At 45.0% G+C, this 14,295-nt stretch overlaps 1 protein-coding gene across 1 annotated transcript; it reads right to left on the bottom strand.

Annotated features, from left to right (window-relative positions):
- Window positions 1-9,663: 9,663 nt before the first annotated feature.
- On the bottom strand, window positions 9,664-11,831 carry DDIT4 (DNA damage inducible transcript 4). Its single transcript, XM_069753322.1, has 3 exons — window positions 11,663-11,831; window positions 11,064-11,278; window positions 9,664-10,932 (listed from the first exon to the last, which is right to left on the bottom strand). The coding sequence occupies exons 2-3, from the start codon at window positions 11,236-11,238 to the stop codon at window positions 10,448-10,450; spliced, it is 660 nt and encodes a 219-aa protein (XP_069609423.1). The 5' UTR covers window positions 11,239-11,278; window positions 11,663-11,831; the 3' UTR covers window positions 9,664-10,447.
- Between the last annotated feature and the right edge of the window lie 2,464 nt (window positions 11,832-14,295).

Below are 14,295 nucleotides of genomic sequence, written 5' to 3'. Positions count from 1 at the left end.
TGTGCCCGAGGCGCCTAGGTCTGGTCAGGAGCGCTCCACGGCTACCTCTAGTGTGGTATGATAGGATTAGGGATTGCGGTCAGCAGAGTTCCCACGTCTCAGAGCTCGTCCTATGTTAGTAACTATCAGGTCACTTTGTGTGCTCTTAACCACTAGGTCCATTGTGGTTCTGAATCACCTGTTCATAACAGATGACCAAACTTCAGCTTCCTTACAGAAGGCATGTGTAAGGTACGACATTTTCTCCTAGGATTTCCTGATACTTGATTGAATCTATCTTGCCCTCTACAAGCTTCAGGTTTCTAAGACATGATGAAGCAAAGCAACCCCAGATTATCACTGAGCCACCACTATGCTTCACTGTAGTAATCACCAAGCTACTGCCATGCTTCACTGTAGGCAATGTTTTCTTTTCAGCATAACCTTTACTCTTCATCCCTAGACATACTGCATATCATTTAAGGGGGACTCTGGAGAGATAAAAAAAAGTTGTACTGTTCCTGCCCTCAAACTCTAAAGATGAGATGCCCAATGCACTTTAATTAGCTTTATAACACTTGTAATTCTGTGTAATTCCTCCTTGTTTCCCCTCCCGTCTGGGACAATATGTCAAACACCGGTGTTCAGCTCCCCTTGTAACATTCAGTCATAGAAGAGGGGGCGTGGCCACACCCCTTTTCTATGCAGAGAAACAGCTATTGTCAGGAGCTTGGAGCTGCGCACTGCTGTATTGTCCCAGATGGAGGGGTGAGCAGTGAAGAGCAGCTGATGTCACACCAGCCCCTGATAATGTCTCCAGACCAAGGTGAGGGAGCATGGTGGGGGTGTAGCCTGCTCCTTGTTAGTAGCCCTGCAGTGAAGGAGACATTATAAGGGAGCTGGCTACTAGTAGAAATGGGAGGGGGGATGGGGTCACGCTTCCTACCTCGGACTGAATTAAAGTGCACTCAGCATCTCATCTTTAAATTTTATTAGGGCAGGGACAGTACCATTTTTTTTCATCTACACGGAGTACCTCTTTAAGCCCCTAAAGTCCTAAAGTAACAGTTTGTTTAATTATTCCACACTACAGAATCTCAAAAGCTTCTGATACTTTTTTACGTGGATTTGAGCATATTACAGTCGACTTTTCCTCTGCTTTTGGGTCAATAGAAGCAGAAGCGGTTCACACAGGGGCCCAAGAGGTGAGAGGGTCCATTTCTACCTCCAAAGCAGGTGCAATTTTGCTTTTATAGAAGCTCCTCGGCTGCAAAGTGCCCATATATTGCTCTTGCACAGTGGGACTTTCAGTTTGTGACCGCCAGTGAGTAGAAGTGCACATCTTGGAGATCAGACCTTTAGAATTTAGCATGCTCCTTACTGTGCAAACTGAAACCTCAGTACCTGCTGCCACCACATTTTGCTGCAGGTCTTCTGCAGTCTCTCATTAATCTGGTGACAGCTTCCTCTGTCTGCTGCGCCCAGGTATGATAGCCAGTGTTTCTTTAAATAATTCACTGTAAACTGGTAAATACGATTTCTCCAAAAATGTTTTTTTTTTAAACTTTCACCGACTAACCCAATTGGAGTAAAGTGTATAAAATATGACTTTCAGTAAGGACTATTAAAGTAAAAAGTGATTAACAACATCTACAATTATTAATTTTAAAATCAACTCGATTGTGCCAAACCAACCATCATTATTGTGGTGTTTTGGCTATTGGGTTAGCACTTATAAGTGGGGGATGGCGTACCGTATTAAATACTGGTAGTTTTATTAGCGAAAAACTCAGGTATGATCGGTCATTTAGGATGGTAAGTATCAGGCAGATGCTTTATATTTATGACCTGCAATAGTGCTTCAGAAAGTTTGTATAGCAAAAAGATAGGTTTGAAACTTTCAAAAATGAAAAATAGAGCAATGTGTCAGTTTATCTGCATTTAGGCTAGTTTCACACTAGCGTTTACCTGATCTGTGGCGGGCTGCGGACTTCCTCCGTGAAGCCTTGCCCTCGGCCGCACCTCCGCATGCGGAAGCATCTGCATATAGCGGCACGACCTGCGTACCTACTGTTAAAGATAGGTACGCTGGCCGCATGCAGGCCGCATGCAGAAGTAGGCGGAGCTGCGGCCGAGGGCGGGGCTTCACGGAGGAAGTCCGCAGCCCGCCACAGATCAGGTAAACGCAAATGTGAAACCGGCCTTATCCAGACAGCAACAAGCTGTGATATCCGTCAAGGTGAACCATGCATGTCCAGAAAGAAAACACGCATTGCCATGACTTCAAACATGTGCAGACACCACGGAGACGCCGTGGCCCGCTCGTGAACATGGGGCGGGACAGCAAGCACTTGCACATCTATGATCATTAATTGTTTTTTTTTAATTGGAAAGAATATCTTTTTTTTTGTATTTTAGCCACAAACTCCTATTTCTCCTGTTCAGGGGGAGACCAGCTAGAAGCAGGCTGCCTCCTTCTGAAGTGCAGTAACCGGTAGCCAGAACACTGAGGGAGTAAGGATCTCTTTGCTTTACTTCAGAGACTGGCAGGACAGTTGATTCCACGTTGGCTGCCCGACCTTATACCCAGGAGGTACGGTGGCAACTTGTGGGGGCTGGGGCATCGTAGGGTCCCTGTAAAAAGCCTCAGGCCATCAGTCATACGGGTTTGTCCTATCCTATCCATCAGGGGGACAGAAAGAAAGAGACATTACATCTACGATAGTTGTGAGGACCTCACAGAGAAGCTCAGCAGGGAGGAACTACAACACTCAGGCGCTAGAGGAAGGCTACTGATTTCCACCTGGATAAGGGGACTCTGGATTTGCCTCCAAACCGGCCGGACTCTACCTGCCCTGTGGTCTGGTGCTCTGGACTGTGGACACTGAAGCCTTCAGTAAAGGTAAAGAGACTGCAATATTGTGTCCTCGTCCTTTACTCACACTATCCATCATCTACACTCTGGGAAGCCCTGGGGACATACTTCACCTGTGGGAAGGTATACCATCTAGCTGCCATAACATCATCCCACGGACCCCTAATAAGCGTCTGTCACCCTGACCGAATACCACAGGTGGCGTCACGAACATTTCCCCTTTAAAGACCTTTCCCCCATTTATTAACGGACGTCCCCTAGGGCCACGGACCGGGTCAGCCACTGTGACATCCCCACTGAGAACTGAAGGACCCGGTACCGAGTACCCCATTGCCCTACTGGGGGCGCTCCAATTACTTGTCTGATTGCTCAGATGGGTAGTCAGGAAATTGGCTTTCCTGAGATTGCTCATTTTGGATTATCAGTCAGTGTCACTGGGTCCCTAGACCTTCCCTGGTATCGATCCATTGTTAGTCTTCACCAGTACATAATATGGAAGCTAGTGTTCTCCAGAGGACAGCTTGGGGACTTCTATGACAGGATAGCCTGCACAGAGCAGAGAATCTTGTAGACAGAGAAACCGAAGCTGTTGTTGACAATCACTGCTATGATAAATGGAATGGCTATGACAGCGCGTCCAGAGGAACATTCTGTGAAGCAATGCAATGCTTTCTAATTACACTGCTTAGCTATTGTAATGAGAACACTATGCACAATCTTTGAGTGATTCGGCCAGCTTTACTGTGAGGAAAAGATCCAGCTGGGTATTGCTTTAGTCCTAATTAGTGATGACGAGCGAGCGTGCTCGTTACTCGAGATTTCCGTGCACGCTCGGGTGTTCTCCGAGTATTTAGGCGTGCATGGAAATTTTGTTTGTGTCTCCGCAGCTGCATGATTTGCGGTTGCTAGACAGCCTGAATACATCTGGGGATTTCCTAACAAACAGGCAATCCCTGCATGTGTTCAGGTTGTCTTCCAGCCGCAAATCATGCAGCTGCGGAGACACAAACACAATCTACGAGTACGCCCAAGATACTCAGAGACCACCCGAGCGTGCTTCGAAAACCCGAGTAACGAGCACACTCGCTCATCACTAGTCCTAATACTACACAGTCCTAATTAACAGAAATAAGCCAGTTAAACAATATAAGTAATGTAATCATGTAGTGGTCAAGTCACAGATTCTGCCAGCTGAAAAACCAAGGTGCATAGGCCGATTAAAATGAAGGCACTCTGGGCTACCTCCCAGGGCCTGAGGCCAGACCAGATGTGGAGCCGTGGGGACCGTAGCAGAGCGCCAGGGGAACCAGAGTGAGGTGAGTGTGTCTGTATAGCTTTTTTGTTTTAATTAAAGTGGTTGTCTACTACTTTCTATAAAGCCCCCACCGATTTAAACCTTGTATAGAAGTATTTTTGTAAATACCTCTTGTTGCCATCTGTGCCTGTGAGCGGCGCTATAGATGACCAATCACTCAGCATCATGTGACCCCAGCTGCAGCAGCACATGATCCTATCGGGGGATCATGTGACATGTCACATGATACATCAAGTACCTGGGGTGGGCCAATGTGCTTTATGTCTATATGATAATTTCATGTCATCTTGGATTAATTCACGATACAATACTCTGTTATTACAGTTGTGTTAGTTTATCATTAGTATTTTTTTTTAATTAATGGATTTTAGTGTAGATAAAATTTAAAGTGATTGTCCGGCCTAAATAGAAAAGTCTGAAGTCACTCTTTGTGACTGCAGACTTATGAATCCCCCCAGCCTCACTTAAAGGGAACCTGTCACCTGAATTTGGCGGGACTGGTTTTGGGTCATATGGGCGGAGTTTTCGGGTGTTTGATTCACCCTTTCCTTACCTGCTGGCTGCAATATTGGATTGAAGTTCATTCTCTGTCCTCCGTGGTACACGCCTGCGCAGGGTAATCTTGCCTTGTGCAGGCGTGTACTATGGAGGACAGAGAATGAACTTCAATCCAATATTGCAGCCAGCATGCAGCCAGCGGGTAAGGAAAGGGTGAATCAAACACCCCAAAACTCCGCCCATATGACCCAAAACCTGCCCCGCCAAATTCAGGTGACAGGTTCCTTTAATACAAGTATAAGGAACGAGGCCGCACCCACTAGTCGGGCTCTGACCGGGAGTATGTATAACGCATACGTACCTGCTGGTCCTGGCTCAGAGACCAGCGTTCACCGCAGCGCCCAGAGTGACTGCAGACTTATGAATCCCCCCAGCCTCACTTAATACAAGTATATGGAGCGAGGCCGCACCCACTAGTCGGGCTCTGACTGGGAGTATGTATAACGCATACGTACCTGCTGGTCCTGGCTCAGAGACCAGCGAGTCACCGCAGCGCACAGAGTGACTGCAGACTTATGAATCCCCCCAGCCTCACTTAATACAAGTATATGGAGCGAGGCCGCACCCACTAGTCGGGCTCTGACTGGGAGTATGTATAACGCATACGTACCTGCTGGTCCTGGCTCAGAGACCAGCGTTCACCGCAGCGCCCAGAGTGACTGCAGACTTATGAATCCCCCCAGCCTCACTTAATACAAGTATATGGAGCGAGGCCGCACCCACTAGTCGGACTCTGACTGGGAGTATGTATAACGCATACGTACCTGCTGGTCCTGGCTCAGAGACCAGCGAGTCACCGCAGCGCACAGAGTGACTGCAGACTTATGAATTTAGACTGCACAACCCCTTTAATATCAGTTAGATTTCCTATCAGTTTTTCCATCTGTCACAGTTTGGAGACAAAATATAACCATTCCACATGCTCCAGTTACTGAGAGTCTGAAAATGAAAATGGAGACTTAAAGGGAATCTGTCACCAGGTTTTTGCTACCTCATCTGAAAGCAGCGTAATGTAGAAGAAAAAATCATTCCAATAAAGTATCATTTAGTTTACTGGGTGCAGCAGTTGTGCCACAACCAGAGTTTTTACATGTAGCGGGTGGCAGAGCACATAAAGCTAATCCTGCCCACACCACAGCTTTCTGTGCACATTGTCTATTGACAGTAAGCTGCTTAACAGAGGAGGGGGCGTGATCGAACCAGGGCTCACGTGAGCATTAGTCTGGGTAATGATTATCTCCTGATTATAAAACCTTCATTGTATATAAAGAACAGCACACTGTATATTTAAAGGGAACCTGTCACCTGAATTTGGCGGGACCAGTTTTGGGTCATATGGGCGGGGTTTTCGGGTGTTTGATTCACACTTTCCTTACCCGCTGGCTGCATGCTGGCTGCAATATTGGATTGAAGTTCATTCTCTGTCCTCCATAGTACACGCCTGCACAAGGCAAGATTGCTTTGCGCAGGCGTGTACTACGGAGGACAGAGAATGAGCTTCAATCCAATATTGCAGCCAGCATGCAGCCAGCGGGTAAGGAAAGGGTGAATCAAACACCCGAAAACTCCGCCCATATGACCCAAAACCGGTCCCGCCAAATTCAGGTGACAGAGTCCCTTTAATGACACATCCCTGAAATCTGCGTCTCAGCCTCTATCTCCTGCTGTCCTCAGAATTAAAGGCAAAAACCTGCTTACTAATGCCCTTTAACCTTCCTTATTTTATGTCCGAATTTTTACAATCTAAACTGAATAGCATTTTGACAGATGTTAGGAGTGTTAAATGAAACCCTTCCTAAGTTTCAGATCTCTATAGTAAAAGGACACCATCATAGGCCATGTTCGCACGTAGCATAAATGCGTTTTTTTTTCTGCTGCATATTTTTTGTACAGAAAATCTTATGGTAAGTTACATGTGTAACTGTGCACGCAAAGTTTTTAGTGCAGAATCCGAGTTTTTCTGTATTAAAATAAATTCTAACCATTTTCACAAAAAATGCATCAAATAAAAGAAAATGCATAAAAAAGAAGCAAAAATGCAACAAGTAGAAAAGATTGTAATTGCATAGCTTGGTATGATCACTTGCAGAAAACATTTGGATTCAAACACTAGAAAAAAGGCTTAAAAAACACTGCATGTGAACATGGCCTTATACTGCAGACTGAAGCATGTGCCCTGTTTGCCCATCATCATCCAATTGGGTTCATAGGATGTATACAGAAATAAGCAATCAATTCCAGGACTCTGGTGCAGGGGCCATGGTAGTATACTTTGGCTACCAGATGGGTGTCGCGTGAACTCCTTCACCTGCCAGCATCGGCAGTCTCTTCTGATTAGTAGGCACAACAATGTCATGCCGGGCCTACAAATCAGAAAAGGTGCCAATGATTCTGATTAGTAGGATGTGGTTTGAAGGGCTCCTGTATGGTGGTCATAGAATACTGAAGTTGCCCACAATAATCCATCAGAATCTGGATTTTTATTTTTCAAAACATGGCGACTTTCATCCAATACATGGTGAATATGGCACTACAGTTCCATTAACTTCAATGGGGCTAAGCTGCATTACCAGACAACCCCTGGATGGCAGGTTTTGTGTGCCTTCTGGAAGGAATCCCTGGATGGCAGGTTTTGTGTGCCTTCTGGAAGGAATCAGCCAGGTTTTCTAATCCTAAACAACCCTGTCCTGATGAGTCTGGTGGATACGTGCAGCCCCTCAAGTTCTAACCTGCACTAATTATAGGAGGTCTAATACATCTATAGGGCCTCAATCCACAGTCAGGGCGTGCTGGCAACTGTGATTACACAAAGGCCGGAGAAGCATGGGTTGGAGACAGGGTGAAGTTATGGTCACATATTTAAGAAAGCAGTAAAATTTAAAGGGCAGAAAATAAACAGCAGGACTATAATGGCAGTAAAGCACTGCAGCTTTCAGCAATCACTGGGCAGTCCTGCTTCAAGAAAAGACATCTTTATATGATTGGATAACGTCATTGTACGAGGACAATCTGGTAACTCTCAGATGTCAAATAATTCAAGCATTTTCAATGTGAATAAATATGGAAGCAGTACAGCACAGAGTTAAAAGAACACACAATCTAGAATTATTTATTGGGGAAATAAGAATTGGCTAAACTAGACATACCATGGTCCCCACAAGTATCATCAGCCCCCACACAATATAGTGTGACCCAGCCCACCACACAGTATAATGGCTTCTAAACAGTAGGAGGCCCCCATAGCAGTCCTCAACATAGTATGATTTCCTCCATACAGTATAATGCCCTCCACACAGTATGGATTGCCCCCACACAGTATAATGGCCTCCGCTCAGTATGATGGTCCCCATATCACCCTCCTCACAGTATGGATTGCCACCACACAGTATAATGGCCTCCATATAACCCTCCTCACAGTATGGATTGCCACCACACAGTATAATGGCCTCCGCTCAGTATGATGGTCCCCATATCACCCTCCTCACAGTATGGATTGCCACCACACAGTATAATGGCCTCCATATAACCTTCCTCACAGTATGGATTGCCACCACACAGTATAATGGCCTCCGCTCAGTATGATGGTCCCCATATCACCCTCCTCACAGTATGGATTGCCACCACACAGTATAATGGCCTCCGCTCAATATGATGGCCCCCATATAATCCCCCACACAGTATAATGGCCCCCATATAACCCTCCACACAGTATGGATTGCCCCACACAGTATAATGGCCTCCACTCAGTTTGATGGTCCCCATATAACCCTCCTCACAGTATGGATTGCCACCACACAGTATAATGACCTCCGCTTAGAATGATGGTCCCCATAACCCTCCACACAGTATAATGGCCTCTGCTCAATATGATGGCCCCCATATCACCCTCCTCACAGTATGGATTGCCACCACACAGTATAATGGCCTCCACTCAGTATGATGGTCCCCATATAACCCTCCTCACAGTATGGATTGCCACCACACAGTATAATGGCCTCCACTCAGTATGATGGTCCCCATATAACCCTCCTCACAGTATGGATTCCCACCACACAGTATAATGGCCTCCACTCAGTATGATGGTCCCCATACAAGGCTCCACACAGTTTGATGGCACACACACAACTTTCCAAACAGCAATATGCCCCCACATAGTATATTGGCCTCACTGATAGTATGATGCCCTCCATACACACTATAATGACCCCTACAGCTCTCCACACATAATGGCCCCAACAGCCTTCCACAGTTTGATGGCATCCACACGGCCCTCCAAATAGTACAATGGCCCTACACAGCATAATGGTCCCCAATGATGGCTCCACAAACAGTTTGATCATCCCCCACATGCAGTTCATGGACCCAAAGCTCCCCCCACTTTAGTGATGTTATTGCGCCAACTGCACTGAGACTCAGACGCACAGGGAGAATCATGGAGTAGCAAGCCTACGGCTCCCTCTACCATCATTTTCAACTGGATCTGCATCTATGAGGCAGGTACAGTTGAAAGTATGAAGCCAAGTAGGAAAGGGGAGGGAAAGGACCTGGTGCCAGCACATGGTACCCCCTAATCACAGACCAGATAGCGGCATCTGTTAGCAGTACGCCACTGGGTATAGTATTGTAATGCATTCTGCTAGCTGTAGTATATGTGCAATCCATTTATGATGGACTATAAAATATCTTGATATTTTTATTGCAGTCACCCCACTTGATATCATTTTATCTAACACTACTGTATGGCAGTTAGACCTTATGTGAGATTAAATGTGAATATTATCCAACAGGTGATGTAAAAACAGCTCCGTGCATGTGACCTTATCAACAAGTCTATGTGCGGAGTTAAATAAATTTAGGACAAAAACTCAATGATAAAAAGTTGGTTTATATAATGAACCATTCACATTCATTCAAGTAAAAAACAAGGACATATTAATATTTTCATATTGTTTATTAGAAAGGTAAAAAAAGGCACATTGTGTGGATTTGCACTTGAACATCAAGTATATATGTATTTTTGTAAACGTTATTAAAGCAGCATGTCAGTATACAAAACACTATTGAAATGAATACGAATGCTTTTCACATACTCTTTACTGCAGTAGAGCTACGTAACAGAACCTCTTCTAGCTGCCAATGAATCAGTAGTGAGAGGAGCAAAAAGGAAATACAACCTTGGTCCCAAAACTAAACTGTACTTTTCAGTTTTGAGAAGTCATCCTCTATGAGAGGTAGAGCTAAACCACGTTTAGTGCAGACCAGCTGCCAAAGAATATAGAAAATAAAAAAATAAAAGATAATTGCATTTCTCCCAGTGCACTTAATGCTAACCTTCAATGCTTGTGTGCATACACTGCAAATGTACAGTCACAGCTAGGTGCTCTAAACCCCATAGGAAAAAATAAGAAGATGATACAAGAAGTTATAATAAAACTTCACCATGTACATGATCATTTCATTATTAGTGCAGAAATTCATGCAATGGAAATATTGTCGACTAAACTTGGCAGTGGAAATGTGAGCCCATAGGCAGCCAGACAAGACAGGAAAATGGCAGTAATCTGGCAACACAGGGGTCAACAAAACAAAATGTTTTGGAAACATTAACCTAAAAAAGGTTCCCTCAGTCAGCAATGGCAAAATACCCCTTTAAGCCTTCATGTGATTGCAGTGGCCCATGTTACAGACATTTCATTCATTTTTTTTTTCTACATAAAATATTAACATTCTTCAATTACAAGTTCTTCAGAACTGTACAGTTTCTTTTTTACAACCTTAAACCCAGGGCTGAGTTTCATCGACAGCCCAGACCCAGGGACCGGTTTAGTGCTAAAAAGACCTTGGATTCTAGGCCATAACCTAGAGTCAAGTTTAAGCAGGATGGTGATGTGGAAAGTGGGTACCACAGACGGATCCACTTCTAGCTCTGCCACCGTGTGGCACTTCTTGCCCTGCTCCACACAAACCTCAACAAAAGCACCCCTGAGACCGCAAGGCTCCGTGTAGGCCAGGTGCATCAGTTCTTGACCCAAATGGCAAAGAAGATCATCAGGGAGGAGGAATTTGGAACATCTCAGAGAATTAACGTTTACATTGTTCAGGCTTCGCTTTATCTTTTTGAGAAGGTTGGGACACATTTGTTCTCCTTCAGGGTCACAGAGCAGTTCGGAGTCTGGTATGGAAATCTTATCAGAGTCATCAAAGTCTATAATAGAAGAAAGAATTCAACATTAGTCTCAAAAAAACAAAAACAATCTGCTTTATACAAAAAAGGTTACACTGATAATAGATCAAAATATTAAGAAAAAAAACAAAACAAAACAAAAAACTACGTACCGCATTCAGAGAATGAGCCGCTACTCGAAAGGGATTCACAGTCCGAATTGGGAAGGCTGGAACATCTGTCAGACAAGTCCACGCACTTCCCATGCCACAGGTCTTGGGGTTCTTCAAGGATTGGTGATGGCAGAGCCCTAGGCATAGAATAGATGATACCACCCCTGGCAGGCATGACTGATGCTTTGGAGAGCTTGGACAAAAAAAAGGAATCACTGCAAAGAAAAAAAAACACAAGTCTGTCAATTACTGCAGGATGAGATCATTGCATCACATATCCAATAAAACAGCTGGAGGTTTCCTAAAACCAGAGGACGGCGCTGATCATCCAGTGTGGAAACTCTGGGTACAGTACTATATCCAATGAGAATTGTGCGCAGCGGAGATCCCAGACAAGTCATATCTTATGGGGTCACCGATTCACTTAAAGGGGAACCAGTGATGTTCTGCAGACTCTCAGTGTCCAACTTGTCACAAAACTACAGATCAAACTATTCCAACTGTCATCAAATAAAGGACATGCAAGTCCGAGTCATTCATTTTACAGCTAAAGACAGCAGTAAACAACAGTGAATGCAACTATAGAAAGTGATACTTACAGTGCTGGGTGTGAAGAGACAGGTACAAGGCTTGATGGAGCGAAGAAACGAACGTATGAAATAAAAGAATACGAAAAAAAAGTTGATTTAAGTGCTAAAACTGTGCGCCGGCAGTCGCAAGGCTACACTGCTGAGCGCACCGGTGCGCGCTACCATCCCTGGCACTGGCACCTTTCTCACTCGCCCGGCCGCTTATATAGAGGACTGAGTCTGGCCACGCCCACAAAGCGGAGGCTCGACCTGGCAGAACGTTCTATCCACGCCCCTATTCCTTGTGCGGCCCAATGAGAATTCAGCGCACGTTCACAACGTTCTATCCTGCCCGGTTACTCTCCGCTTACAGCTGTCTGCGTTAAAGGGAGAGTGTTTGTTGCAGGAGGGATGGAGGGAGGAGGGAGAGGGGGCGGCTTCAGACAAAGCCTCCAGTTTCTCATTTCTGCGCTCCGCTCGCCTCTGCTGCATTGCTTTGTACTCTTGTTTTTCTTTCTTGCAGGGCCAAGCCTCCTTCCCTCCCCCTAATGATCGCAGCCGATCAACATGTTGTTTTTCTCGGGCATCAACGCTGCCGTTACTCGATGTACTGATCGCTACAGAGAATGATGGAAATTTCTAGAAAGTGATAAATCGATCTCTGTATAGAGCAGAATGTTTGCACTGCACGATCGGCCCCCTGCACCGATCTACAGAGGATGGTGCGAGTGCTGCAGAGAGCAGTGCTGTGGAAGGGGCATTAGTCTGTCCACAGCTGGGACCACCTGCATATGTGTGGCTGGGTCAGGACCCTGCATGATGATAATAATAATCATCTTTATTTTTATATAGCGCCAACATATTCTGCAGCGCTTTACAGACTGTCTCCATGGTAGATCTGCAGCATCCTGTACACAATAGTGTTCTCAGTTACATTGTACATTCACTTAAAAAATATAAAAAAATGAAGTTCCTCTGTACAAACCCATTGTTCATTAGACATATAGTGAATGATAATATAACAATTAGTGTCATAAGAACAGGCTCGGACTGGCCCATAGGGGAACAGGGAAATTCCCCGGTGGGCCCGTCTGCAGATCTGGGGCCCAAACCCCACTCTGTGGGCAGTACTTGGCATAATTCACTTGTTTCACTCTGTACAGCAAAAGGAACAACTCATCATTCATTAATCAAACTACCCAGTTTATTATTAAATAGCGATATACGTAAATTTGATAACGAGAGCAGTGTAATATTTTTATGCCGGTGAAAAGTGGGCCCGCCAAAGTCAATGATTCTGGTGGGCCCTTGGCACCCCAGTCCGACACTGCATAAGAACATTGCATCAAAACATCAACATAAAGCGCTCAGACTATGGAGGTCGCTGCCTGTGACATGTGGACCCAATGCTGGACCCAAGAGGACCCTCATGCTCAGCCTGTCTGTAGGTGACAAGGGGCAGAGCCCAAAGTGCATGGAAGGGGCTGAGCACATGGATGATGCCATGTAACCTGGTCCTTATCCCTGTAGTCTCGGCTAACTCACTTTTCATATCTAAACCATTAGCCATTATTATTTATATTCCTTGGAGCAGAAGAGCCTGTTCACACAGTGCAGAGGCTGCAGCTCCTTCATGGCCAATATACCAAGGGATCCCCTAAGGATTCTAAGCTGCAATTCTCTGCACATGTACAGTAAGCATAGAAATATATCTGCCCCATAGTCAGTAGCTGAAACATCATTGCCTGGTCACCATGATGCTGTATAGGCATTCATGAGAATTTATTTGCTATTATATATTTTAGGGAAAAAAAAATATATATATATAGGCTGGATGGCTGCACCATCATTGTATCATTGAAGGGTTTAATTGTCCGTCCTGGAAATCCCGCGTCGCTGATTGGTCGACGCCAGCCGGCCTCGACCAATCAGCGACGGGCACAGTCTGCCGCGAATTCTGGAATCATCATTGTCCTCCACTGCTGTCAAGTGCCGCCATTGTGTAGGGTGCGTGCCTGCATCTCCCTGCATTATATAGAGCATCTATGGGGCCATAACTGCATGGAGCACTATATGGGGCATCTATGGGGCCATAACTGCATGGAGCATTATATGGGGCATCTATGGGGCCATAACTGCATGGAGCATTATATGGGGCATCTATGGGGCCATAACTGCATGGAGCATTATATGGGGCATCTATGGGGCCATAACTGCATGGAGCATTATAATACGTGACTGGGCAAAATACTACGTGACTGGGCAATATACTACGTGGACATGCATATTCTAGAATACCCGATGCGTCAGAATCGGGCCACCATCTAATATATATATATATATATGTATATATATATATATACATATATATATATATACATATATATATATATATATATATTAAAGTGTGACTAAATGAATAAATACTATGATACTGTTGACCTTATTTATTCTATCACTATAAGTGGTGTTTGTAAGATGATACCTGCTATATCATATGATGAGCATAGTTGTGCTGTGCATATGATGCCCCTTTGCCCCAGGGCTAGGAGACTACATGACTGGGCTATGGGAGTGCAGGCAGAAGACTGTTCTGCACGTATCATGACAGCTGGAAATCATTTGTGTCCTCTGCTGCCCCTAGCGGTTGTAATACAAACTGC

The sequence above is a fragment of the Ranitomeya imitator genome, chromosome 2 (genome assembly GCF_032444005.1).
Source record: "Ranitomeya imitator isolate aRanImi1 chromosome 2, aRanImi1.pri, whole genome shotgun sequence".
Classification (NCBI taxonomy): domain Eukaryota; kingdom Metazoa; phylum Chordata; class Amphibia; order Anura; family Dendrobatidae; genus Ranitomeya; species Ranitomeya imitator.
The sequence above is the reverse complement of the archived record's forward strand: the minus strand, read 5'-3'. Positions and strand labels throughout refer to the sequence as shown.

Coding starts and splice junctions, on each gene's coding strand:
- DDIT4 (XM_069753322.1), bottom strand. CDS start 11,238: ATGCCTGCCAGGGGTGGTATCATCTATTCTATGCCTAGGGCTCTGCCA. Junction 10,933..11,063: donor CGGCTCATTCTCTGAATGCG/GTACGTAGTTTT, acceptor CTTCTATTATAG/ACTTTGATGACTCTGATAAG.